At 45.9% G+C, this 27539-nt stretch overlaps 1 protein-coding gene across 2 annotated transcripts in view; it reads left to right on the top strand.

The window, feature by feature from the left end:
* Positions 1-2889: 2889 nt before the first annotated feature.
* The window catches only part of MAP1LC3A (microtubule associated protein 1 light chain 3 alpha), a 29719-nt gene continuing 5069 nt past the window's right edge, over positions 2890-27539 (top strand). The window contains exons 1-2 of one of the 2 annotated variants that reach the window (XM_030533191.1): positions 2890-3007; positions 16766-16821. In XM_030533191.1, coding sequence (XP_030389051.1) covers positions 2968-3007; positions 16766-16821 — 96 coding nt within the window. In that variant the 5' untranslated portion in view covers positions 2890-2967. Of the gene's footprint in view, positions 3008-15014; positions 15127-16765; positions 16822-27539 lie in introns of those variants that run through there. The other variant, XM_030533190.1, reaches the window with a different exon arrangement.

Genomic DNA, 27539 nt, shown 5'->3' with positions numbered 1-27539 from the left:
ACTACCCTGACAGTTAGGAACTTTTTCCTAATGTCCAACCTAAATCTCCCTTGCTGCAGTTTAAGCCCATTGCTTCTTGTTCTATCATTAGAGGCTAAGATGAACAAGTTTTCTCCCTCCTCCTGATGACACCCATTTAGATACCTGAAAACTGCAATCATGTCCCCTCTCAGTCTTCTCTTTGCCAAACTAAATAAACCCAATTCTTTCAGCCTTCCTTCATAGGTCATGTTCTCAAGACCTTTAATCATTCTTGTTGCTCTTCCCTGGACCATCTCCAATTTCTCCACATCTTTCTCAAAATGCGGTGCCCAGAACTGGACACAATACTCCAGCTGAGGCCTAACCAGCGCAGAGTAGAGTGGAAGAATGACTTCTCGTGTCTTGTTTACAACACACCTGTTAATGCATCCCAGAATCATGTTTGCTTTTTTTGCAACTGTATCACACTGTTGACTCATATTTAGCTTGTGGTCCACTATGACCCCTAGATCTCTTTCTGCCATACTCCTTCCTAGACAGTTTCTTCCCATTCTGTATGTGTGAAACTGATTATTCCTTCCTAAGTGGAGCACTTTGCATTTGTCTTTATTGAACATCATCCGGTTTACCTCAGACCATTTCTCCAATTGGTCCAGATCATTTTGAATTTTGACCCTGTCCTCCAAAGCAGTTGCAATCCCTCCCAGTTTGGTATCGTCTGCAAACTTAATAAGCGTACTTTCTATACCAACATCTAAGTTGTTGATGAAGATATTGAACAGAGCCAGTCCCAAAACAGACCCCTGTGGAACCCCACTTGTTATACCTTTCCAGCAGGATTGGGAGCCATTAATAACTACTCTCTGAGTATGGTTATCCAGCCAGTTATGCACCCACCTTATTGTAGCCCCATCTAAATTGTATTTGCCTAGTTTATCGATAAGGATATCATGCGAGACCATATCAAATGCCTTACTAAAGTCTAGGTATACCACATCTACCGCTTCTCCCTTATCCACAAGACTCGTCATCCTATCAAAGTTAGGGAGCACTTCAATCTCCCTGGATACACAATAACAGACTTAAAAGTGGCAATTCTTCAACAAAAACTTTTCAAAAACAGACTCCAAAGAGAAACTGCAGAACTGGAATTAATTTGCAAAGTGGACATCATCGAATTAGGCCTGAATAATGACTGGGAATGGCTGGGTCACTACAAAAAGTAATTTTCCCTCTGCTGATACCCTCTGCTGATGATACCTTCTTGTCAACTGTTTGAAATGGGCTACCTTGATTGCATTGACCTCCTTAGCACTACAGAAATAATTTTCCCTCTCTTGGTGTTCATCCCCTCTTGTCAGTTGTTGAGAATAGGCCACATTCACCTTAATTTTTGCTCCTTAGCACTGATTCCCCCCACTTGGTAAGACAACTCCCATCTTTTCATGTGCTATAATATATATTCTGCTTACTGTATTTTTCACTCCATGCATCTGATGAAGGGGGTTTTAGCCCATGAAAGCTTATGCCCAAATAAATGTGTTAGTCTCTAAGGTGCCTTGAGGACTTCTCATTGTTTTTGCTGATACAGAGTAACATGGCTACCACTCTGAAATGGGAAGGTAGAACTTTTTAAAATTGGAAAAGAAACTTTCCCTTTATCTGTGGCTTTTGGGGCTGAAGAGACAGGGTTGCAGGAATGCTGTGTAAAGTTTGAGCCAGATATGAAAATTATCAGATCATATCTAAAATTACTTTTAACAACCTAAAGGTATAAGTAGATCAAAATGTTTAGCTAGATGCAATCAGGTTTATTTCTGTTTATTTTTTTAAGGCTTGTGGCTCTCTTCTGTGCTAGCCCCAGATGCTTTTGTTTGCTTGTAACCTTTAAGCTAAACCCCCAAGAAAGCTATTTTGGGTGCTTGATTTTTGGAATTGCTCTTTTAAAATCGAGCAAAAGCCTAAATCCCAGGTATATTTTCTGTTTGTTCTTAATAACATTTTCCTTTCTTAAGAACACGGTTGGATTTTTGGTGTCCTAAAAATTGTGTGAATGCTATTTGATTAGCTGGTAGCCACAGCTAATTTCCTTTGTTTTTTTCCCTCAGCTCTTCCCTGGAGGGGTGTGAAAGGGCTTGAGGGCAACCTACAGGGAGGAATTCTCCTGTGCTCCTTCCTGGGTTCAAAAGGTTTTTTTGCATTGGGATGGTGGCAGCATTTACCAAACCAAGGTCAGAGAGAAGCTGCAAGCTTTGGAGTGTAATACAAGCCTAGAGGGGCAAGTATTAATTTTTAAAATCCTTACAGGCCCCCACTTCCTGCATTTGGAGTAACAGAGTGGGGATCCAGCCTTGACGAGGGAAATGTAGATGGGGGCTGTAGAGGCCTGGGGAGGTGTGGAGGGAAGTAGAGGCTGGGGGGGTGAGGGATTTGGAAGGGGGAAGTAGGGCCTGTGGTCCAGCAGGGGGGAAGCCTTGTGGGGGGAGTAAGGGGCAGTGGTGCAGCATGGGAGGCTCTGGGACCCATCTAGAGTGACCAGACAGCAAGTGTGAAAAATAAGGACCGGGGGGGGGGGGTAATAGGAGCCAATATAAGAAAAAGACCCAAAAACCAGGACTGTCCCTATAAAACTGGGACATCTGCTCACCCTAGACCGGACCAGGGAGGCACTGCCGAGAAGGACGCGCCCCTGGCCCGGGACGGAGGGGCAGCAGGGCAGAGCAGGGAGCCTGCGGCCCAGCAGGGGGATGGGAGAGACCTGGGCGGGGTGGTGCGGATGAGTAGGGGCGGGGTTACTGCAGGGGAGGCGTGTCGGCCAAAGGCGCTGGGCACCTCCCCTTTAAGGGCTGGGTGGTGACGTCGCCGCCGCTCGCTGCGGGCAGGCAGTTGCTGCCGGAGCCTGGGTGCCAGGCGGCTGCAGCGGAGCCCCCTTCTCCGAGCGCCTCGCGCCCCGCCCGGGGCTGTCGGGCCCCCGCCCCGCCCGCCATGCCGTCGGACCGGCCCTTCAAGCAGCGGCGGAGCTTCGGTGAGTCCGGCCGGGCGGGGCTGCGCACCCGGGTAGGGCCCGAGCCCCGGGCTGAGCCGCAGCGGAGCAGGGGGCTGATGAGGGGACACGGCCCAGCTCGCCCGGGGGTGACCCGCGCCAGGGCCGCTGGAACAGCGGGGGGGGGGCTGAGAGCCACTGACCCGAACTGGTCCCCCTGTATAGGCTGGGAACAGCTTCAGCCCCCCCGCTTCCAGCGCCCGTGCCCCGCGCTGCAGAAGGCGCCCCCGCCCCTGCTAGTCTGGCCTGGGGCGAGATTCCTCCCCCCCCCCCCCCCCATGGGGCGATCAGCGGGCTCCGAGCAGGGGCGCAGGAACCAGCCCGCCGGGCTTCCCGGGGTGGGTCTCCCCGTGCGCGGGGATGGAGGCGAGACCCAGCTGATCTGCCTGGGGTAGAATCGCTCTGCGGTGCTGCCATGCTGCCACTTCGAAACCTGTACAGAGCTGGGTCTCCATGGGCAGCCAGTCACCTGTCCTAAGGGACCGCTCTGTTGTCGCCCCAGCATCGCAGGCAGCTCTGCTCCACCTTTATGGTTAATAGGAGGCCACCTCGGATAAGCAGCCATTTATTTATATTTTTGTGTTGGCTAGTTCCTCCTGTGGAGGCTTAAGATGGGTTTTATTGTGTGTATCCTTTAAGAGCGCTGTGCAGGTGACCGCCAATGCGTGCAGGGGTTCAGCTCTTGGGGTGCTAGTGGCTTGGCTGCGGCATGGCTGCAGCAAGGTGTGCCTCTTTGCTTTGTTTTTCAAATTGAAGTTCAGTTGTGCAGAGGAGAGGATGAGAGGGGAGGAAGGAAGCCAGAGGTAATTAGCAGCTGCAGCCGTGCCCTAGTGGTGATGTAATCCCTGCAACAACCAAAAAAAATTGTTGATTTGCTCAAGTCACTGCAATGGTGGGGCATAGAGTGCAGGCTCCTAGCGCCAAGCTCATTGAACAAGGAACCTAGAAGGAGCCAATATGTAATGGGTGGCCTCCAGAACATCTTTTCAGGGGAGAGAGTAATGATGCTATAAGCATTTGCTTTTCCTTCAGTGATAATCTTCCTGTGCCTGTGGGATCAGGGAGAGAAAACATGGTCCCCATTACAGTTTGTCATTATTTAAAGACTCGATGCTTTCCTTGATGTGCACTTATAAATCTGTATGCAGTGTAGTAAATAATGGCGTTTTTAAACCATAGCTATTCCAGTTGTTGCACCTTTTCAGAGCTCTCAAAAATACCCACAAATCTGCAGCAGTCACTCTTGATGGATAATACTGTTCCCACGTCCTTAATACAGCACACGAGTATTGTTACATGTGCAATAACTTGTTTTTTTTTCCTCTGCCACCTCCATTCAGAAAGAGCTTTTATTAAGCAAAGATGACAAGACCCCAGCCCGTCTGTATATGATGTCTTCCGAAAGCTTCCTTTCTAATCCCAGAAGGCAATGAGTTCAAATCTAAGACAAGCTTTCCAAATCATGGAGTCTGTCCTATTCAAAGAGGAAGGGGGATTGCTGCCTTGGGGTCTGTTGTTTCACTGATATGGTTGGCGAAATGTGTGAGAAGCAGTAATACATTCTTATGTTCCCTTGTGTGCCATGCAATAAATGTAGGAAACAATCTGTGATTTAAATGAGCATGCTGTAAATGTATTGACAGTAATGGAAGGCATGCTTGGTTTTACATTTGAGTTGAATTTAACTTCATGTAACTTAGTTTCGTACTGTTAGAAATAAGTGATAGTCCTGATCTTTTATTTCCATTCTTTTGAGGGAAATACTGATAAGTCAGGCTTACATTTCATCCTGTTTTCTCTACTAGGGGATAATGAAGTGGCTGATGTCAGATCAGTAAATTTTCTTTTACCTTAAATGTTCTGCTTCAAGGAGGAGAGAGTTAATAATTGCTGTATGTAGAGTTTTCATAAACCTCCAGTATGACCTTGTATTTCCAAATCTGAGGGATAAATGGAACCCAGGAATTTTGTTGATGAGCACTTAAAAATGCAAGTAATAAATACAATGAGAGTATATGAAATGCAGGCTATGGTGAATGTACCAGGCCCCAACCAGCATAGTAAGGCTTGAGAACACTCCGGCCTCAAACTTTAGTTTCAAGATGGGCCTGAGTTGTAATTTTCAGCTCCAGCTCTTTGCTTACTGCTCATGGGAGTTGTTCTGGCTTGGGTCCCATCACCAATATATAAACAAGCCTTGGAGGACCAGACTTACAAAAATGTTGTGCAGAAATGGATTTTGGCACAATTATGACAGTTGTGTGCAGAACAGGTATCTGCAAAAACAAATGACAGCGATGTGGTTGCAGTTACATGCACCTACCTTTATGTGTGAATATAGTGGGGGTAATTATATGTGCACATTTATCTCACCCACATTCTTGTATACATTTTTTAAATGTGTGCCACTCTAAATATCAGTTCCAAAAGCGTAAAGGTGATTCTCCCTTTATGCAGTATCTACATATATATTTTATTTTAACTTAGTTCTTTGTATTTGTCCTTTTGAAAAACCTTACTGTGCAAGTCCCAAATTGGGGACTAGGGCGTGGTTTACCATGAGCAAAAGAGTCGTGTCTTGAAGTGTCCTAGTGGATAAGGCACCAGATTGTAACCTGAGACTTGTTTTCTGTATTCAGCTGTACCACCAACTTCTTGTGTGACATTTTCTTTGGTGCCTCAGTTTCCCAGTTGGCAAAATAGGACTAATGTTGCTTACTCCTCTTTATAAGGTGTGTTGAAATTTATCAGCCACTTTTCATCAATACATTTAGCCTTTATTACCGGGGTGCCTTTTCCAACCTTTCACCCTAGTGAGATGAACAAAGCCTTCCCCTTCCTTTTAAAGTACTGTTCTTCCTGAAAATATTTTCGAAGTTTAGAATGTATATTGCTCAAACCATACAGCTGTTTTTTGTAACAATGCACAGAAAGCGCTATGATGATGTAGATATTTAATAAGAAGAAAATTAAAATATAGTACTAGGTAGACTGAAGGAAGGCTGGATCAGTGCAGAAAGCAAGAGAACAATAAAACTACTATAAACATGTAATCTTTGACGGGAATGTTATTTATAGGGATCAGTGGAAGCTGATGAAATGATCTGAAATTTCTTTTTCTTAAGCCTTTTTCCATAGGCAGTAATTTGTCATGCGGCAGGTTCACGGAAGTTTCCCATGCCGGAGTGCAATATGGACTGTTTGTTTTTATATTTTTATTATGATAATAGAGGCCTCCGTCAGGAATCTTGTGCAAGGCACTGCACGGGCATGCATGAGGAGACAGCCCCTACCTCATAGTTTACGCAATAAATTCTTTCCTCCTTCCCACTCAAACTGCTGATGTGACTCTCAAATCACCAGGTTCTTGGGAACTATAATTTTTTTTTAAATAGCTTGTTATCACAAAAGCCTGTGTTCTTGGACACATGCCTGCTCTTTGTATAATGCAGCTAATCAAAGGTGACTCTAAACAAACAAGAATAGCATGCATGGTGTGTGCTTGGTTGGGCTGTTGCTGTGTGTTATACTCTTTAATTGCATATCAAAAGCTGATAAAGTCCTTCAGAAAAAACATGTTTCTTTTAGCAAATGCCTGCTTGTAATGTGTTGGGTGCAGCTGCGTATGCTTCAGAAACCATGGATAGGCCTGCTAACTATAGTTTGCTCAGCCTTTATTAAGGCCCCCCCAAAAGGCTCTTTGTGTTTGAAAGAAAACAGGATTAAAATAGCCTAAGAGCTGTAGGGGTGGGGTAGGGAGGTTGGATCAAGCAGCTGCAAGTACTGCTTGTTTCTGTGTACTTTCCATTTGCCCTTTTGCTCCCTCAGCTGACTGGCTGGCTGAGTACTTTGGGGGAGGAGGATTGGGTAGCCCACGCATCTGCATTGGTTCAGGGCTGGAAGTGTCTGTTGGAGAAAGTAAATACAGCATGTTTTCTTCTTGGAATCCTTGCACAACTGGAGCAGGAAGCGATTGTTTACAGTGCAGGGGGAGAGGATGCTATGGAACACCCAAGCTATATTGCCAGCATGTGACTCTTCAGAGGACCCAAAGTTGCAGAAGTGTACCAGTCTCAAAAAATGAGGAGCACAGTTATAAAAATAGCTGATTACCCCCGCCACACACACACTCTCTCTCTCTCTCTCTCTCTCTCTCTCTCTCTCTCTCTCTCTCTCTCTCTCTCTCTCTCTCCTTCTAATCTAGTGCTTTGCATGTGATTTGCTTTTTGTGACATATCGCCCTTGCTTGTTGACATTGGTTGTATGATCCTGGATGTGATCTTGTGGAGTATTCCACCACCCCTTGGGTCATAAATGATGGGTATATTTTTCCCCTTTTTTAGTGTTCTTAAAACTAAGGTTTAATTTTTCCCTAGATTTCCTTTGTGTTCCTAACAGCATGCCAGACTGTTTTCAACTATAACCCTGGGAGTGATTCTGCATTTTTTGACTGACGGGGAATCCTGATTGATTGGACAGAGTTCCCAAAGCCATTTTGGGGTAACCCTGAGAGACTTTTGGAAATGAACAGATATTACATCTCTGCTAACAACTGGACTTACAAATGCTGACTCAGCTGTTATATACTTTACCTGCTTTAACCGCTTCTATTTTCTTTTTCTTATCTAATCTTTAGTTTAGTTTACTAGAGAAATTGGCTGTCAGCATTGTCTTTGGTATGTGATCTGGAGCATCCGTTGACCTGGGGTGAGTGACCGAACCTTTGGGGTTGGAAGGTGAGGTGATTTTTAGTTTTAGTAACCGTTTATAATGAAGTCCAGTTTGTCTGAATGGCAAGATACGCTTGAAAGCCTAGGGAGACCCTCTGTGGTTCCATGGTAAGGCTAATGTAGTAATCCAGGAGTGCATGCTTGCTACTAGTTTGGTAAAATCTAATTACAGAATATACCACCAGTTCGGGTGTGTCCTCTGTTTTTTGCCAGCCTGACCTGAGTCTGGCGCTCACAGTTCTGAGCCACATAGCAGACAGCATGACAGGTAATGGACCAACTTCTGTTGGTGAGAGAGACCAGCTTTCGAGTTTACACAGAACACTTCTTCGGGTCTGGAAAATGTACTCAGATTGTCACAGCTATATATAAGGTAGAACAGATTCTTTAGCATAAGTAGTTAAAACATAAACTGTGAAGTGGCCAGTTAACACCTTTCTAGTCATAGCAGGAGTGGTAGTTCATGGTAGATCAGCTCTTTCCTTTAGACTTTTCTTTCTAGACAGCAAATTCTTTAAGACACTCAACTATCTTAATAAAATACATTTAGTATTTTCTTTGCTTTCTGCCATTCTGCCTCCCTCTTGAAAGCTTGAAAACATCATTTCTTCTTATTTAGTTCGTCTGTTTCCCTTTGGACGGCTGTGGCTTGAACAGAATGGCTCCCACTTACAAAAGTGTTGAACTTGTCACTATATGTAGTCCTGGTCCTGTATGCCCATTCACTGACTCCAGCCGGGTGTCTGCACATACGGGACTTGCAGAGTGAGGCCCTGAGAATTGTTTGTTTTGCTGGTGAAAGGTATTGGCATCTGAAGGCCTCCAAGCCAAAGTACAGCATCAGTGCAAGCTTCTCCCATTCACACTGGCAGGGCAGTCTCAATCCTGGTCTGGAGGGACCATCCTTTAATGACAAAATATTCAATCTCCTTAGCCCATTGACTCCTTGGTGCCTCTGCTGAAGCAGCCAGTGTGGTTACCATATATAGTTGAGGTGGACGTTTGGAAGAAGGACCTGAAACTAGTCCATCCTTTTTTGGGGTCAGGACAATTACAACACCGAAATTTCAGATTTAAATACCTGAAATAATGAAATTCGTGTGTTTATTTTTTTTTAAATCCTATGACCGTGAAATTGACCAAAATGGACTGTGAATTTGGTAGGGCCCTAGTCATAGGACAAAAAGGGAGTGTTTGGGTTACAGATTGTTGTAATGGATTTATGGTTTATTACATTACATCCATTATTGCAACAGTCTGTTGGTCCAATAAAAGATATTACCTCATCCGCCTTGGTTCTCACATACATCCTGTAGGGGGCAACCAGAGCATGGTGATAGCCATATCAACAAATCACATCAGACTTCCTTAGCCACATTCTGTGCTGTGGGTCACATGTTCCCATCCCAGATCCATTTCTCTGGCTGATCATCAGCCTTGAGCATTGGGAATCCAAACCCTTCTTTTATTTTTGTTTAGTGAAAAGGCAGCTGTTGATACAGGAAGCACGTAGGGTCAAATTCTGCCCTGTGTGAAGTGGTAAGGATCCTGCTAACCAGGACAGGTTTTGCCATGGTGAGGTTCAAGGAGATGGCTTGGAGGAATGGTGACTACTAAATGTAGTTCTTCTGTCTTTGAATTAGCTTTCCCTTGCTTTATATATATTGCACATGCGCACACTGAAAACTGCTGTAGAGAAATAGCTTGATTATTTGGAGCAAGGCTCACTGTTACTTTCAGTTTGTGCTCAACTAAGGTCCTGCCCAGAGTTTTAAAGCCACGCTTGTTTTATATAGATCTAGTCATAGCAGTGACGATGGAGGTTGTCTCTGCCATGGTTTAATGTTGTATGATGCAAGGTTGATTAATGAGGCTAGCAAAATACTGAGTACAAGAAAAACTAAACAAATCTCTCTCATTCCAGTTAAATCAATATCCATGTTCCAGAAGACTGTCTGATAACAAGAGCACAGGGCACAAACTACAAATATAACTGCCAGGAAAAATAAGTCTTGCATGTCTGTCACTTCTTCTTGGGAGGCGTATGTTGCGGTCAAACAGATCTACTGCTCCAGTGACTCAGCAGCAGAGAAAGGGTGATCCAGTGAATGGCTCCAGGCTAGGAAGCCGGAGACTTGGGAACTGTTTCTGCCTCTGCTACTGGCTTAGTGTGTGCCATAGGAGAAGTGGCATCACTTACTGTCTATTTCTCCATCTTGGAGACAGATGTCACCTCTGTAGAGCATGGTCCATGGATGAAAAGTGCTGTATAAGTATATTGGTGATCATCAGTTGTACAGAAATTATTTGATGCCTTTTGTGCTCAGTAAGATGGCTTAGAGATGTGTTGCAAAGGCCAAAAGGGGTGGGGGGGGAGAGTAAACTTGAGACTTAAAGGCTGGATTTTTCAGTGGTTTCCCAAGAACCAAACTGCAAACGTGTACATGCAGTCTGGCATATTTGTGTGCAAAGCAAATAGTTCAGATCCTTTCTAGCAATTACCAAATGTGAGTTTTTGCATATGTGGATTTTAGCTCGTGTGCTTACAATGTTGCCCTAGAAATGAAATGGTTTCTTTGTCCATTAGTTATAAGCTGTCCTAGGCACTGGGCCTCTGTGCTACTGTTTGTTTTGCTCTTGATATTTGGTAAGTTTTAAAGCTGTCTGTTTGGAAGTGGTTTTCCGCTTTGAAGAAATAACTTAATTTTATAAATATCTTGAAAATAAAGAGATTGAGGAGCAGGCCAGCAAAAGCTACAGGGAGGCACTTGCAGATGACAACCTTTGTCTGTTTTTCAGGGAGGGAATTGGCTCTTCCCCTTTTCTTGAAATAGGAGCAATGACGACGACTAAGTGAAAGCCCAGCTAATCTGTACCCAGAGCACTTTTGTAAATTATCCAAACCCAATTCAAACACTGTGTGGAGACCATTAGCTCTTGTCATCCCTGCTTAGCAAGATGGGCTGGAGATGGTGTGTTCCAACTTTGGTTTTCCAAACATTTTGTCATCTTGTTCCACAGCCCATCCATGTCTTAAGTTTTCTTTGCTCCCCACTTTCCCATGGGAAGCAGAGCTATTTGCCGCACAGATTAGTTCCATGCCACCTCTTGTGCTGAGGTGTGTGGGGATTTGGTGAGAGGAATGAATGTATATATCAGGAAAAATCTGTTTCTGGTTGAAAATCTAGTGTGTTTTTTTAACCTATCTGAGCATCACACACACATCCTTTTTCCTAGGATGAGCCTAGATGCTTCTAGCTTTTCGCTGGCTTGAAACTAAGCAAGGGGAAGGTTTATATTTTCAAATCTTGATCCATGTCCCTTTCAAGTCAATGGGAGACTATTTATTTAATTGCTGAGCATCAGGACTTGTGATGCTCCCGCTACCACCGCGTGCCCTCCTGTTGTTTTCTGCTCTTTTACTCTTTCTTCTCCCTTCTGCTTGCAGTCTAATCACTTTCCACTGAGAAAGGTAATAGCCACAACTGGATGATGGTTTTAATTCCAGTCTGTATCTATTTCCCTTCATTCATCCCTCCTGATTTCAGGCTGCCTGACTCATGTGGCAGCATTTTGTAAATGGCTTTCTGCAAAGAGGCAGGTGAGTGTTTTCCTCTGGTCTCCAGTAACTTATCTAGGTTAAGCTTTTATGTGGTTGTGTGAGAAAAATGAAGCAGTAAAGCTTCAACTACGCTGAGCAGATGTCACTTAGCCACAAGTTAGTGCAGAAGCCCCGAGGGATAGATTGACTCCTTTTCAGAGGTATATTAATAATAATGACTGCCTGTTTCTGTGATTCCTCACATCTAAATGGATCCAGAAGTGCTTTTCAGAATGTGCTGTCTCTGTTCATGTTTTAAAATGCATACTGGAGCATGCAATATTTATGTGGCTATAAATTAGTTATAGGGATTTTGTGTTGGTGTAAACACAAATATATGTGTAGTGCCTGTGTGTATTCTGTATATGCTGTTAGGGAGAATACGTGATGGAATGGGGTGGGACAATGGTTATAGTGACATGAGTTTGGGTTGCACGACTTGTTTGTGGCCTGGCTCATTATTTATGAGCAAAGCCACAAACGTAGGTTTGCCACCCCTAACCATTAAAAAATCACGTCTGGCCCCCAAAATAACAAGACTGGCTTAAAGTCCATGAGATTCTAAGAAAATAATAAATTGGGGGTTAATTATTTACATTCTGGTTTTTGAGCTCTTAGGGCGCATGCAGGTCATCTCACCTCCACCCCCCCTCCCCCCGGCTTTTCTCCACAGCCTTGAGGGCTAGGAAGTTCCTTATGTGTCTAAAAATGAAATTGCATGAGAATCTTTGTTTGACTCCAGGAGCTGATTTGACCAGTCACGTGACCCCTGCTCCCCAAGTGCTTTTGCACTGATTGCAGGTCCCTGTGACCCTGGCAAGCCCAGAGACAGGGTCTGTGCATCCCATAGTAGCAATAGGTTTAAAATACTCAGTTTAAAAATAACTGACTTCCTCCCAGTGTTTCTGACAGCCGTCAGCAATTTAAAATGGAAAGAATTTAAACATCCAGACTTGATGCTCCCTATTTCTGGATGGGCTTTTGACTTTTTTTTTTTATTTTACACTTCAGTCAGTTTAGACAATGGGAGTACAAGTCACTTTAAATGTTTGTTTTAGAACCCGTCTCCCTTCCCTTAGCACAACCCTGCTGCTTTAGGATTCTCTGCAGAGGGAGCAACCTACCCTTTTTTTTTCTTCTTCATTGAAATTCAATCATTCCTTGAAAACTAACACTTTTTTTGTATCACCCCTGCATTCCAGCCCTGCCCTGAGTTGGCATTGTCCTCTTGCATGTTCTCTGAATTACTTCATTTTATGCATTCTGCAAACGCTGCTGAAGCAGCAGTTGGAAGAGAAATAAGCCATTTTCCTCGTTTATGTAATATTACAAGAATATTCCTGGCTTCCAAGGGGCTCTAGCAATACAGTCTCACCTGGCAGAACCAATCAGAAGCTTGTGTGTTCATCTTGTTGCCATGTTGTTCTCTTATGCCATGGAGCTATCCGAAGGTCTAGCCTCCTGATTATTAATGTATGTGTGAGCGAGGAAACAGGCTGCTCTTTCACTCATAGCTCATGTGCTCAGGATCTTAATGTTTCGCTCAGGAGTCTCTGTGACATCTGAGTTTGGTGCTTCTCTTGTTGGTGCCAGGAGCATTGCAGTGGTGCTGGCATGTCCAGGACTAGCTGGGTTTCTCGCGCCCTAGGCGCACGGCCATTTCGCTGCCCCCCCGCGGTGATCCCGCAGCTCTGGTGGACCTGCCGCAGGCATTCCTGTGGAGGGTCCGTGGGTCCGGTGGAGCTGCCGCAGGCATGACTGCAGCAGCTCCACCAGAGCCGCGGACCAACGGACCCTCTGCAGGCATGCCTGCAGCAGGTCAACCGGAGCCATCTGCCACCCCCTTGGCAAAATGCCGCCCCCTCAATAATCCTGGCGCCCTAGGCGATTGCCTAGGCTGCCTAAATGGTAGCGCCGGCCCTGGGCATGTCCCTTCAGTGAGAGGCCCAGGGAAGAGGGTGTAGTTGCAGCTCTGATAATGTAAAGGTTTCCGGTTTGGTGACATGTAGGTCAAGGATAAATTGTCTGGGATCCTTGCATTACTTAACTGCAGTTAACAAACACTTCCACCTGTCTACAGAAGTCTGATGTCATTTCTGCTTTCACTCAGTGGCTGCTGTCCTTAGCTGACACATCTTTCCACTCTGCCATGTGAAAACTCATCCAAACGCCTGTTAAACAGGTGTGCTTTATACTGTACCCTGAAGCCTGGTGAATTGGCAGAGAAAAGGGTGCTGCACTAAGCAGACCCTGAAGCGATCTGTTCCAGGAACTGACAGCAGTCGAGACGTGATGGGACATAAAGATAGAGGTGACTTCTTAACTAATCTGCCACTAGAACCTTGCAGGCTCTGTAGATTGTGACCACCAGCTCTTGGAATTTCATCCCAAAGTGAAGGGACATCCAGCAAAGCCCAGCATGAGTATGACGCAGAAGCCTGCCTGCTTACTTGGAATGGGCAGCAGCTCCCAGCAGCCTCTCTGTGGTGCCCGCTGGGTAGCCCTTGGCATAACCTGCATTATCGAGTGACAAAGGCAGGGCTGTGGCAGGATCTGGATCGGAGAGGAAAGGCTACAGCCTCTTAGCCAGCTCTGTAATGCAGGTATTTACGTGGCCCCTGTCACCACAGTGTCTGAGCTTCTCACGGTCTTGCATGTTCTTATCCTCACAACACTCCTGTGAGGGAGGGCAGAGCTGTTGTTCCAGTTCTACAGTTCGGAGACTTAAGGCAAAGAAAGACCAAGTGACTTGGCCAAGGTTCCATACACAGGCTGTTGCAGAGTGGAGAATTGAACTTGGGTCTCCAGTGGCCCAGGTTAGCACCCTAACCACTAGCCCATCCTTCTCTCTGGGCCACCTGCAGAGAGAGCACCACTGTGGTATGCTGTTGCTACCTGGTAACTCAGGAGCAGCAACTGAGATGCATCTTGGCAAAGGAAGGGCACTGCCCCCCTTCCCCGCTGCCAGGTAGAAGGGGCAGCCATAACTTCTGCTTGCTTCTTGGGATACGGTCCCCTGTCAATTAACATTGCTTCAGGATTGAGTCGAAAGAGACTTTATCATCTTCAGCTGATAAAGAGGGTCCTGAAGTGCACACAAGACTTGTATGTGCTGAAGTTTCTGATTGACTTGGGGTGGGGGCACCTAAGTGCACTAGTCTGTCACTGTAATGAAATTATTTACAATGCTTGTCCTAAGGAATAATAAAATGCCGCTGTTCAGAATCTGCCGTAACAGAACATTTCTCCTTCTGACTCTGATAATCTCTTAGCAACCGATTTCAAAGGAGGACTTGAGTCTTGCTAAATCGGCGTATGCAGCTGCCTGGGGTTGTTTGTAGTTGTCTGAGTCTCACACTGAAACAATGTTGTTTGTGGCACAAATACACTTTGGACTTGATCCTGTATTTGCATGTGCACAACGCCCATTGACTTCAGTAGGAGCTTTAGGTCTGCAGAGAATGAGAACCAGACCCTCTATGTATTTCACTGTGCAGAGCAGAATGTAAGCAGCAATACTGGATGTAGCTCTGTCCTTCGTCGCTTGTGGTCTGCTTTCCAGAGGTGCTGAAGCCTGCTGGAATTGGAACACTGGTACTGTATGGCTCCTCCTAACATACTGTATAACCTACTGCAGATCAAAGGGTTTCCTGGTGTGGCAGTAACTTGGGAAATGGAAATTTTATATTGCATGTTTTTGTTTTGTTTTGCAGAAAAGCAAACTCTGAAGAGTGCAAAACTGAAAGGAGAAACAGCCAGTCCATTTCTGGGTTCAGTAGTGTCTTTGTCCTGTAGGGTCTGTGGAATGAGTGTGTTGCTAGGGTTTTCTTAGTGTTTGGATAAACATGAATAAACCCAAACATCTTGGTATTTGCATTTAGTTTTTATGGGTATAAAAGGGATATTTTTCCCCAAGGGGAGGCACTTCTGGAGTGAAATATCATGAAATCTGGTTGTCTTTTGTGATATTTTCACTATCCAGGAACTGAAATACCACCAGAAGATGACACCCTGCTTTATTTGGCCCCATAAATGGCTCTCAGAAGCATTAATAAAAGCTCCAAAAGATGAAAAATATTAGAAACATAACTGCTTCATCCTGTGCATTCCTGCTGATTGGTGTAGGATGAGCTGTTTAGTCTTTCCTAAGAATGGAGCTGGTGGTCACTCTATTCTCTAAACTGATCCAGAGTCTGTTCTCCATTGATTGCTCCCTCTATTACCCAGCCTCCCCAGCAGTGTTTGGTGGCTGTGTCTGGGGCATCTATTTTGGTAGTCCCATTGATTCTAAAGGTACTGAAGTGAATGGGGAACGTCCTGAGCCAAAGGCAGCTCTGAAATTCTCAAATAAAAATGAAAAATCTGACTTTTTGCCTGTTGCTTTTACTGGAATAAGAGCCACGCCTTGTGGGAAATCGGATTTTGAAGGGCACAGAACTGAAATGGAGAAGATTTTTGTGCAAAAATTTCCTGTCCTTTACCTCTTCCTCTCTGTTTTGTCCTGCTTCACTAGTGAGATTGGAAGTGAATTCTCTCATGGCCAACAGAAAATGCTTGTAGCTATAATTCTGTGATGGTGACACAAGTGGTTCTTGCCAAGAAACATCAGTTAGGATGCCAGATTGGGTGTAAGTAGGCTGTGACTAGGGTGACCAGACAGCAAATGTGAAGAATCGGGACAGGGGTAGAAGGTAATAGGAGCCTATATAAGAAAAAGATCCAAAAATCGGGACTGTCCCTATAAAATCAGGACATTTGGTCACCCTAGCTGTGACATCTAAAACCCTGCCAACAGGTATCAAAATTGAGGCCAGTTCTTCCTTTGGAGAAGCAACATGGGTGTGTAGATGGAATGTGGGCCTGCGAGGCAAGAAGTTGAGGGTCGAAACCTTTATAAATTAGGACTCAAAATTTGGGCTGTTGCCTGACTCGGAAAAGCGCTGAACTCTGTTGAGATCAAGGGGGAGGTATTGGGTGCTCAGTACTCTTGGAAATCAGGCTGGTGGCTAGGTGTGGATTTAGGAGCCTGACTTATACTTCTCCTGAAAATCCGAGTGCCCTGTGGTGTGTCTTAAATCACTTCAACTAGAGGTGTGTCCTCATTTTATGCAGTGGGATAATGGATCCTCGCCTCTCAGCGGTGGTCAGTGTTGTAGAAAGTTTTGGAGCTATAAAGGGCTGTGGAAGTGCTAAGAGGTCTTCTGTACATTTGGAGCGTGTCTGCCTGTCTTATGGTTCTGCATGTTCGACCCCTGTATTGATAAATATTGCTTCCATTTCTGCTTCTGTCTGCAACACGTCCCTCTCTTTTGAGTTCAGCTCTTATGGATATTGCTTTGTTTTGGTCTGAAACGCCCAAGTGCGCTGGTTCAGACCCCTTCTCAAAGCTTTGTTCTCTTTCCTTCCCAGTGGATCGTTCGAAAGAGGTGCAGCAGATCCGAGAGCAGCATCCAAGCAAAATCCCGGTAAGTGCCAGACCTCCCTCTTGTGTGTGTGCTGGTCAATTATTTTGACTGGATATCTGAGCAGAGCTGTCTCTTATATAGTGCTGTATAGGGCAGAGCCCCTATAGTCAGTAGCTAAGGTTATAATGCTACGGCCCCCAAAGCCAATGCTAAACTGTTTAAAGGACTTTTCTTCCCGGTCTCTCTTGTGTACGTGAGCTGCTCAATGCTAGAGAACCTCATTGTGAACAGAATAAACCGATGGCCATTACTGTTTTCTACTTTCTGCACTAGCCTTACTAAGGGTCAAACAGCTGATCTGATCTACAAACTACCTAAGTGGCATCCCTGCCTGAGAACAAGACTTTAAAATAACATGGCCTAATAGAACATACAGATGACACCCAGGATTGAATGGTATCGAAGTGAAGTGCTGGCCAAAGGCCTTGCTATTGACACACCAAAAGGTGTTCAAGAGCCTCTGCTGCTTTTTGACTGTCTAGATTTGTCCCTGTTGGATTATGTCCTGACTTCCTGCATGTTTCTTAGGATATTGTCAGCAATTGAAGGGTTTATATGCGTTCTCACTCCCTAACTTCCTTTTCTCTCTGGCCTGTCTGAGCGTGTTCTAGCACCGCAGTGGACGTGTTCATCAGTAGGGAGGAATATTCTCTGCTCAGGAGCTACTTTTTTTTTGAACTCCTCTAAAACAAGCCCAGGACTGGCTTGAATTGGCATTCATGATGCTGGGGCATGTGCCACATGAAAGTACAGGATCTGCATCTTGTCTGGTTGGCACCTGTCTTTGGATGGCTTCAGGCTTGTGGTTCCGTCTCATCTGGGTTCAGTTCCCAGCTCAGACTCCCTGTGTGACCTTGGGCAAAGTCACTGAATCGGTCTCTGTTGGGGATGCTACTGCTTCCCTCCTCCCACACATTGTCTGTCTTGTCTACTTGCATGGTAAGCCCTTTAAGGCAGGAGCTGCTTCTTGCTCTGTGTACACCATGTCTGCCGCCATGGGCAATTTCACCCCATTTTAATAAAGGGATCGTACTTAGCTCGTCTGTGTGGCACGTTACGCTCAAGGATCTCCAAGTCAAAGCACTCCACAAATGCTAATTTTCCATCCTGCAAATAGGTAAATATCTGTTTTTAAGTGTAGTGAGGCCAGTGTGTAGAGAGGTTATGTGATTTGCCCAAGGCCACAAACTGGCAGTGGCAGAGCTAGGAATAGAGTCTGGGAAACTTTAATTGCCAATCTTGTGCTCTTGCATTGAGTGAAAAATCCATCTCTACAGTTAATCATAGTGTGCTTTGGGAGCTGAGCAAAATCCTGTCTCCTGCCATGTTTGTTGTAACTTACTGGTATTTACACTAGCACCTGGAGTCTTCAGCTGAAATGAGGGTTTCAGTTTCAAGTGGGCAGGAGTTGCTTCACACAGCAGGAAATCAAAGTATATTTGCCTCAGCAAAACTTTTTGATGATGGAAAGAGTTAACAACGTGATCCTCTGGGAAGAGGAAAGTTAGATTTGTATTAGCATTGCCCCTGAGGGTCTAACCAAAACTAAAGCTAGGTAACACATGTCAGATGGTTCCAATTTACCCTATCTAATGAAGTGCTTGTAGGTTACTGTGTTGTGTTTAGCCCTTGTAGAAGAAACGTTGGGACAGTGAGTGAACAGGGTGAATGGGTCCTCCCTTCCCTCCCCCTCCCATCCACATTCAGTCCAAGGTCTGGCTAGGACCCTTGTCACAAGCGGAGAGCACTATTTGCCAAATGGTCTGCTTCCCCGGAGAGGCATTTGAGATGAGCAAGGAGGATCAGATCCACTACCCTGGGAAATTCTCCTATGTTTTCTCATGACTGCTTTGAACCACATCCCTCTTGCTTGAGTAGTTAAGCTGGTGTGATTTTTTTTTTTTTTTTTTTTCACTATCTGATGGTTGCTATCCTTCTCTAATTCCCACTCTGAGATCTCTCTGGTGACATCACCTCAGTATTTCCTCTTGCTTTTTAACGGCACCGGAAGGAGATGATTTGTGGTTATACTCCTGGGGGGATTCTGCACCAAAAAATAAAAAATGCAAAATTCTGCAAAATTTATTTGTCAAAATAATTCAATATAATCACACCAGTTTCAATTGTTTTGGTAAGTTATTTAAAGTACAATACAGAAAAAAGTCACAATAACTATTCAACATTTCCTAAACGCATGAAAGTAAAGTTACAAATACTTAGTAACTAATACCCTGCATTCCAGTTATAATCTAGATTTTTATTTAAATTACATTACAGAACACGAAACAGCACCCCCTCCCCCTCAAACAAACAAACCAACAAAAAAACCAAAAAATAGAACGGCACTTTCAATTGCTCAGACTTTCAAACATGAACAGTTTTGCCAATCATTGTCCTGGACCTGGCTGGGTAGTTTGGGAAGTGCTTAGTTCTGATTGTACTGACATTTTATTAACTGCTTGGTAAATGTTTTATTTGCCCTCCGGCGGTGAGTAGATGGGTTTTGTTTTTTTTGTTTTAAATGGATAAGTAAAATAAATCCTGAGCTGTAATCTAACCCCATTGTGCCACTTTGGCACAGGAAAAAAGTGAGAGAGTACATAGGGAATCAGCTAGGAAGATCTTACTGTCACTTATAAGGCTTTACATCATTCTGGCAATGTAGGGGCCTTATAACTTTTACAGGTTTTATGCTTCTGGGGGAATTGACTGAGAATGGGAACAGCTAACTAACAATAGGAACATTAACGCTATTGCCAGTGTAGACAAGCCCAATGTTATTGTGCAACAAGCTGCTAAATTTCTGCCTCTGGGGATGAGATCAATTAACCATCTACAGCAACGTTAACAAAATGTGAGGTTTATTTTACAAAACAATTTTCAGTACCATGACACTAATATTTCAGTGTGTTTTTGATTCTCAAGAAGTAACAGATGTTACCAGGCAGGCAGGCTGCTACATTTCTGCCTCAGGGGTGGAGCATTCTTTGTGCATAATAGAGACCTACCCCCCTCCACAGCTGGACCGGGAGCTGCATTAGCAAGTGAGAGTCCCTCTCGCTTGTTGGCCAGCCCCGCCTCTCACAGTGATCAGTGTCTCCCTGACAGGCACGCATGCTCAGGGTCTTTAGGCAATATTTTCCTTTCCCCTCTTAAGCTGTGTGCCAGTTGGCTGTCTTGGTCCTCCCCAAAGCAGTCTGCAGGTCCATGATAAAAGATGCTAACTATGTGAATGTAAAGGATTTATGAATAAAGCAATAGAATTATTCACAGAAATGCAGTTGGCATACTTAATAAACTGAAAATAAATCCTAAATTGGCAATCCCACTTGACTGCCTGACCACTCCTCATTAGACCTGCATAGAAAATGCAGAGTACAAAAGTGTTTTGTATCCTTCAGACCGGGGAATGTCATCTAGCTGCTGAAATATCCTCCTTCAGTATGGAATACAATGACTTTTAAACAGTGTGCATCAGTGCTACACAGCCATTCCTAGGCGGGCAGTTAACCCCTGGAACAGTGCTGTGGTGGATTCTCTGGTAATTTTAAAATCAGATTGGCTGTTTTGCTCTAGTCCAGACTGGAATCAATTCAGGGAGGCCTTTGATATACAACAGTTCAAACACAGCCATCTCTTCTGGCTTTATAATCTGTGGATGAAGTGTCCTATTGAAACTGCTGGCTGGAATTTAATTCACTAAACAAAACTTGGCAGGATGCTGAGGTTAGCACTCTTACACTTAAAAGGTTCTAGGGGATCTTTCTGGGCAATAAGTTGTCAGGACGTCAACTTTTCTCATCCAGGAGCTGATACCAGCAGTACAGGGCTCTCTCAATCCATGCCGGAGCGCTGGTTCCTCAGACCTCTGGAGAAAAGTGCCCCCCTCCTGAGTCACCAAACCCATTTCCTGCAGCTGCTTTTCTTTGGGCTCCCATCCAAATTCTGATAAGGCTGAATCATGCTTATCTTGTGAGACTGAGAAGAAAACTGTGCAGCCATGCACCACTTCATGGCTGAGCCACAGTTCCATCTCTGACTGTGCTGCCAGGCTGCTTATCTGTCCAAACTCTACCACCAACCCAAAACATCCTTCAGCACTTCCACTGCTTGGATAGAATCTCCTTCCTCTGGTCCCCTCCAGTGTTTTCCACATCAGGCTGCTCACTTTTATCCCCGTCTTTCCTTTCCTTCTGGTTTTCCATACACCCAGCGCCATCACTCCTTGCTGAACTGGCCATGGTTGCTGGCTTCCAAACATATGACCACATGGAATTCTCTTGTGTAAATTCCCTGCAGTCTCATGGAGTCATGGCATGAAGGTCATCCATGGCTGTTGAAGTGAGTCCATCTCCCCTCCCTCCAGCTGCTCTGTGCACAGCTGGGTTCTAGTAGCTGATTTATGGCATAGTGTGGGGTGCTAATGGGATAGAATATCTTTCCTGCCATTTCCAGAAAAACGTGAGCTGGTCACATGCTGCTTTCTCAGAAACTGCACAGAGATCCCTTGTGGTTCGTGAACTCCAAAGAAGCGTTAATGCGTTTTAACGAAGTACTGTCCTTTCACCATTAAACTTTTATCTGCATGGCTGTTAGTGCAGTATGCAGGGAGATGACTAGCAAAGCTAAAAGTTGCTCTTGTCACTTTTATTTTTGAGGGGTGCTTAACACCAATTGTTCAAGCCTTTTTAATGCCCGTAGTCACGTCGCTCTGGGCTGTGATCTTGTCACATCTCAAAAGCAAAGCATAGTAAGATTGTTGTTTAGGTGGGAAACCCAAGGAAAGCCTGGATTTCTGAGTGGCTACCATCCTACCGGGCTCCTGCCCCAGTTTGGTGTTAGGCAGTGCTTTTGTTGGGAAGTGCCAGTTCAGATGTAAGACAGAGATCCTGGTCACATTGAGCTTGATATTTAATAGGCCTCAGCCCTTCTGCTATTGCACATGCTTTTTGTGTGCTTGCGAGTAGATGCAGATGCAGTTACATAGTCAGCTTTCTAAATGGGAGTGATTGTGGGCCCAGTTAATTGCAATTTTTCACCTGCATTTAATTGTGGATACAAAATTCATCCAGCAACATTGGAAGAGGTCTCTGAAAATGTAGGCTTGTATCGCTAATACTGCATTAACTCTATTGTAAGGTAGTGTTCGGGACCATTAACTGGTGATTCCTTGTGCTGAGTCCTGTTGCACTGCAGTGAACCTGGTACTTGAGCTTTGAGGTTGTGACTTCCTTGGGGGAGTATAACAGGCTTGTTTTTCTGTTCCGCTTGAGCAGTAGATGGCTTCTAATGCGTTGGCCAAGCTACTTTCCCTCTGCCCCAATTCATTGTCTTTCTCCATAGGCTCTTCCCTTGGGTGTGAGTCCATGCTCTTAGGCAGCCACTCCAGATTCCAAGCCTGTTCACGGGAGGCTTGTGGGGCTTAAAATACCTTCTGAGTGAGCTGCTGTATTCCTGCCGCCCAGCATGCAGGTCTGTGACTACAGCAGGAAACCTGCCTCCCTAAGGAATGTGATGTATATGCTCTGCATAATGCACTGACTTCATACAATGTATTCATGTGCTTCTGAGGGGAGCTCAGAGACTACTAGGGGGATGAGGGGAGTATCTGAACTAGAGTAGAGTGAAATAGGATATCGACCCCTCTTCAGTGCAGAGTGGGCTGGGACAAGCCACCTTTAGAACAGAGAGGCCATGGATTAGATGGGCCATGGAAAAAATGAGGTTTGTTTAGTCTGGGAAAGAAAAGACTAAGAGGGGACGTAACAGTTTTCAAATACATAAAAGGTTGTCACAAGGAAGAGGGAGAAAAATTGTTGTTCTTAACGTCTGAGGATAGGACAAGAAGCAATGGGCTTAAATTGCAGCATGGGCAGTTTAGGTTGGACATTAGGAAAAACTTCCTAACTGTCAGGGTGGTTAGGCACTGGAATAAATTGCCTGGGGAGGTTGTCTAACCTGCTTTTAAAAATCTCCAGTGATGGGGATTCCACAGACATCTGTCACGGATGGTCCTGACATGAGTGCAGGGGACTAGACTAGATGACCTCTCGAGGTCCCTTCCAGTTCTGTGATTCTCTGAAGATGGCAATATCCCCTCTAGCCCCCGTAGCCTATCCCTCCAAAACCAGGGCGAGGAGGTGTGAGGCTGCATGTGCTGTTTGTAGTGTTGGCTCAGGGCTCTTTTCAGGGCTCCTCACCTGCACTATGTTTCCATTATTCCTAAGGTAACACCCAGATTCCTTGATCAGGAACTGGGCTGCTTCATGCTAGGCACTCTACAGAGTAGACACAGACACTGGAAATCTAAGATGATGAGCAACATGCAAAAAGAGGAGGGAGGCACATCTCTCTCTTTTGTGGTCCTTTTAGGGTGTAATCTTTGGTTTTATAATTTCATCCATAGCTGAATAAGGCATGTTCAAGTCGCCTCCAAACCACCTGGCCCTGTGACCCCTTAGTCTGCTTATTCAAATGTTAGCTGAGTCCTTGAAACAAAATCCCTAGAAGTTGTTGCTTCTCATGTAAAACGACAGACAGACCGTATACTGGAGGCACTAACCAGCTGCTGCCCCAACAGCCAGGCATCTTCCTCAGGCTAGTGCCATTGTAATTGAGATGCCAGTCTCTATTGGATGCAGTGGCTGATAATTAGAGACATCTGCCTCCATTCCCATTAGACATGGTTGAGAAACAAGCCTCAGCCAGATGAATGGACCATGTCCCTAAAGGAAGGTAGTGCAGGCCCTAGAGGCTGCGGAGTTGTGCTATTGTTCTCTGGTCTATAGTCCTAGCATATGAATTACCTGTGCCTGGAGGATCTGCTGCTCTTTGCATCTATTTGAATCCCAGACACTAACCAGAGCAGCATCTATACATGCAGGTCCTCTTATTTTGGCTGCCACCTTCTAATCGCTTTTTCCCTGCAGCTAAAGAACTTGGCTGTCAAAGGGAAGGGAAGGAAGGGAGTAGGAGCAGCCATGAGAAAAGGACTCTTCTTTAGAGATCCCCCTTCCTTTGCAATTCCAAGATCCTCCCTAAACCCTCTATTAGTTTGTCACAGAAAATCAGCCCATCACACAATCTTGCAGCCTCAAGGGGACCCCAGGCCTCTCATGTAAGAGGCAGTGCTGTCATCAGACCTTGGAATGGAGCAGTCCTCTGCTAGATGCAGCATTCTGTCCAGCACCATAGTTCTGCCCCTCTATCCAACACGGACAGGGTCTGTGATGAGAGTGGAAATGGATTGACTGGTCCCAGGACCTATGTGGGAGGTTAGAGCCTGTGACATGCCTGGTGAGTGGTTAGTGGTTGTCTCGTGACCTGTAACTTCACTCCCCTGGACAGACTGATCTGGGGATCAAAGGCACAGAGGGCAGTTGGGCATGCAACTTCCTCTGAAAATCTCCCCTGTTGTCTCTGTTGTCCAGATGCAAGCTCATCCCACCCAGTGTGTGTCTTAGTGGAGGGTGGTGATGAAGCTCCAGTTGACTTGCTGTGGAAGTGGGAGGAGGCCTGGCTGGCCGGGATGCTAGGTAGACGTTATCAGCATGTTTGTAGTATGTAGTTTCATAATGAATTTGAGATGAGCCAGTTTTATTGAGAACAGGGAGCAGTGTCCTGCACGAGTCCTGTTCAGCTGAGTGTTGGTGGAGCAGGGGCTCTCGACATCTTGCATAATGGGACCTTTCTAGCTCCCTCCTCTACCTCCAGGCCCCATCTAGCTGGGCCTGGCCAAGACCACCTCATCCATTTAGCAAGCTGAGAAGATCAGAGTGATCCTGACACCTGTCTGCACTGTTACAAGAAAGATTTTAACACTAACATTTTTGTGCCTAGACAGAAAGATGCCTCTTGGTTTGTAATTTTTGTTTTGTTTTCCCTAATGTGCCCCATCTTCACATTCTCTCTGTGCCTCTCCTTTGGGGCTAGGGGATCCAGCTGTGCTTCTGCATTTTTATTCCTCTAGCACAAATGTAGAACTTGTGAGAATCCATACTGAGAATTGGGGTATTGAGATGTGTGAAATGCATGTTTAGTTTCATAATCTAATATGCAAATATTCCCCTCTCCTTCCCAAATCACGTACCATAGAAGATCACTGTTGTGAGGCTTCCTGTTTGTAAGTGGGGAGAGGAGCAGAGGCCTGAGGCTGCAAGGTGCAGGGGAGGAGACTGAAATTCATCTCTTACTTTTGTTCTGTCAGTAAAATGAAGCTGGTTCTTTAGATTAGTTGAATTATTTTAAAGAGGAAGAATAAATGATGAATTTTTGAAGGAACAAATCTTGGCCTTTTTTCTTTACTTTTTTTTTAATTCAAAAATCTCTATCTAGAATCTGTGATGCTGTAGAGCAGGGGTCTCAAATACGTGGCCCGTGGGGCTCTTCTGTGCAGCCCTCCAAGCTCCCTGCGCCCCCCCCGCCCCTCTGTCTGCCTCCAGGCCAGGGATGGGCAAACTATTCGGTCATGGGATTGCGCCCCTGTGGCGCTCCCTTAAGCAGCTAGTAGCACCTCCTTTCAGGACGGGGGAGGCGGGCGGAAGAGGCAGAGGGCTCCTGTGTTGCCTCGTTTCAAGGGAACCGCAGCCAATGGGAGCTTCATGGGAGGTACCTGGAGGAGCAGCAGCGGAGCCCTTTGCCCAGCCCCGTTCCCCGAGGGGCTGTGGTTCCAGCCGCTTCCTGGAGCGGCACGGAGCCTGGAGCCTGCTCTGGCCCTGACGCATGCCGCTGCCACCCCAGAGCCGCTCTAGGTAAGTGACGCCGGGCTGGAGCTTGCACCCCAACTCCCTGCCCTGAGCCCCCTGCCGCACCCCACACTCCTCCTGTACTCCCTGCCCTGAGCCACCTTCTGCACCCCAACCCCCTGCTGCGTCCCTCATCTCTCTTGTACCCCACACACCAACTCCCTGCCCTGAGCCCCCTGCCGTACCCTGCACACCACCTGCACCCCACACACCAACTCCCTGCCCTGAGCCCCCTGCCGTACCCTGCACCACCTGGTGACAGGGAAGGGGCAGTCTTGGGGTGGGGACTTCAGGGAAGGGGATGGGAAGAGGTAGGGCAGGGCCTCCTTGAAGGGGTGGAGTGGGGGCCGGGGCAGTGAGGGCGAGTGTCAGTGATGCGGTCTTCGGGCCAGTGCACTAGACCTCATGGCCCTTGTGGTCATTTGAGTTTGAGACCCCTGCTTTAGAGGAGGCAGCTTTCTTATAAATCTCTGAGCTGAAATTAACACTTGTAGCATGGCAGGGTGGAGGGAAATCGGTGGATGCTAACAGTGAAATACCCTTACGCTAGTTGCTGGCTGCTGAGAAGAGGATCCATGAAAATATCAGCATGACCTTCCAAATACTTTCCTTCTCTTTAATAAACATCCTGCATGGTCTTAGCACTGAAAAGTGGGAGGGAACCTCAAGAAGGCAACCAGTGAGCCCCCTGTGCTGAAGCAGAATTTGGGAATTGCTGCAGCATCAGCAAGTATCAAAGACTCATGGTGGCCTCTGCATCTTCTGGCCTTGGGAGGTGGTGCTAGGCTGGGGCAGCAGAAGAGAAAGGTCACTTATATACACCGTCTACTCTCAGACCACTGAGAGAAATTCCTGCCTCTCCTGGCTGCCTGAGCTGTTTCCAGTTTTCTGTCCTGCCCTTCTCCACCTCAGACACTCTCATTTGTGCTGCCATTTGCTGACTAGTTGGAATCCAGTGGCCCACTTCCAGTTTGTGGATGGAAATACTGGAACCTGGCCAGAAAGGAAAGAGTTCAGATGGCTGTACAGGGAGTGAGGAGAGTATTCCAGAGATTCTGTGCCTGGGACGCTCTTGTTGTGCCCCTTGCAGGGTCAGAAACTGTGACTCGCCCTTCAGGGTTTCAGCAGCATTGGGCCCTGGTCCTAAATAAAGTGCTGGACAGAGCAACTCGCTGCTGCCCATTTTCTAGTGCTCTCTGAACATCGCTGATCACCTGCATCTCAAGCCAGGCACAACCCCACTCCTCTTCTTGGCACTGCATCCCTACTTTGTTCTCTTCCCACTGCCCGGCAGTTGAGGCTGGTGTCATCTGAAAGCGGGCAGGTACCCTATAGGTGCCTAGTCCTAGATCCTACTGTCTGCCTTGATAGAGGGTAAGCTAAAATCCCCACTCTGGGGTAGCCCATGTCTGGTGTGCAGTTGTTTTTCCAGGCTGTTTGCAGAGTCCAGAAAACGGCAGTGCGTTGCTTCACATTAGGGAGGGTTCCTGCACAGCTCTGTGAGCTAAAATCTTGCCAAACAGAAGCTCTGATTCTTCAGAAACTCTGGAGCCTCCTTGAGCCGAGTGCTGGTTGCCCTGAGAGCCAGTTCAGTCCAGCCCAGCCTGGGCTGCAGCGTGTTCTTTAGCGGAGAGATTTTTGTCTGAACACGATGGTAGATGGTCATCAGCCCATTGCATATTCTGTATGCAGTGGGCAGGTCTTGCCCCATGCCACAGATTCCCTGCATCTGGATTGTGTGATCCAGCTCAGCTGGTGTATGTATTTGTGTACACCTCACAGTGGACATGTTTTAATTGTGGTTAGTCGTTCTTGAGGAGGTAACAAAGTATCCACGCAAACGCCATCCTGCTGATTGAGACAAGGTAAAACCAGTTTACTACACAGTGAGCAGTGAATGACCCCATGATTCTGCCTCAGCCAATTGAATTGTAGTTTATCCCTTCAAAAGAAATGACCAATTCTCTCCTGTCT

The sequence above is a fragment of the Gopherus evgoodei genome, chromosome 14, assembly GCF_007399415.2.
Source record: "Gopherus evgoodei ecotype Sinaloan lineage chromosome 14, rGopEvg1_v1.p, whole genome shotgun sequence".
Classification (NCBI taxonomy): Eukaryota; Metazoa; Chordata; order Testudines; family Testudinidae; genus Gopherus; species Gopherus evgoodei.
Note: the sequence above shows the minus strand (reverse complement) of the source record. Positions and strands in the feature narration are given on the sequence as shown.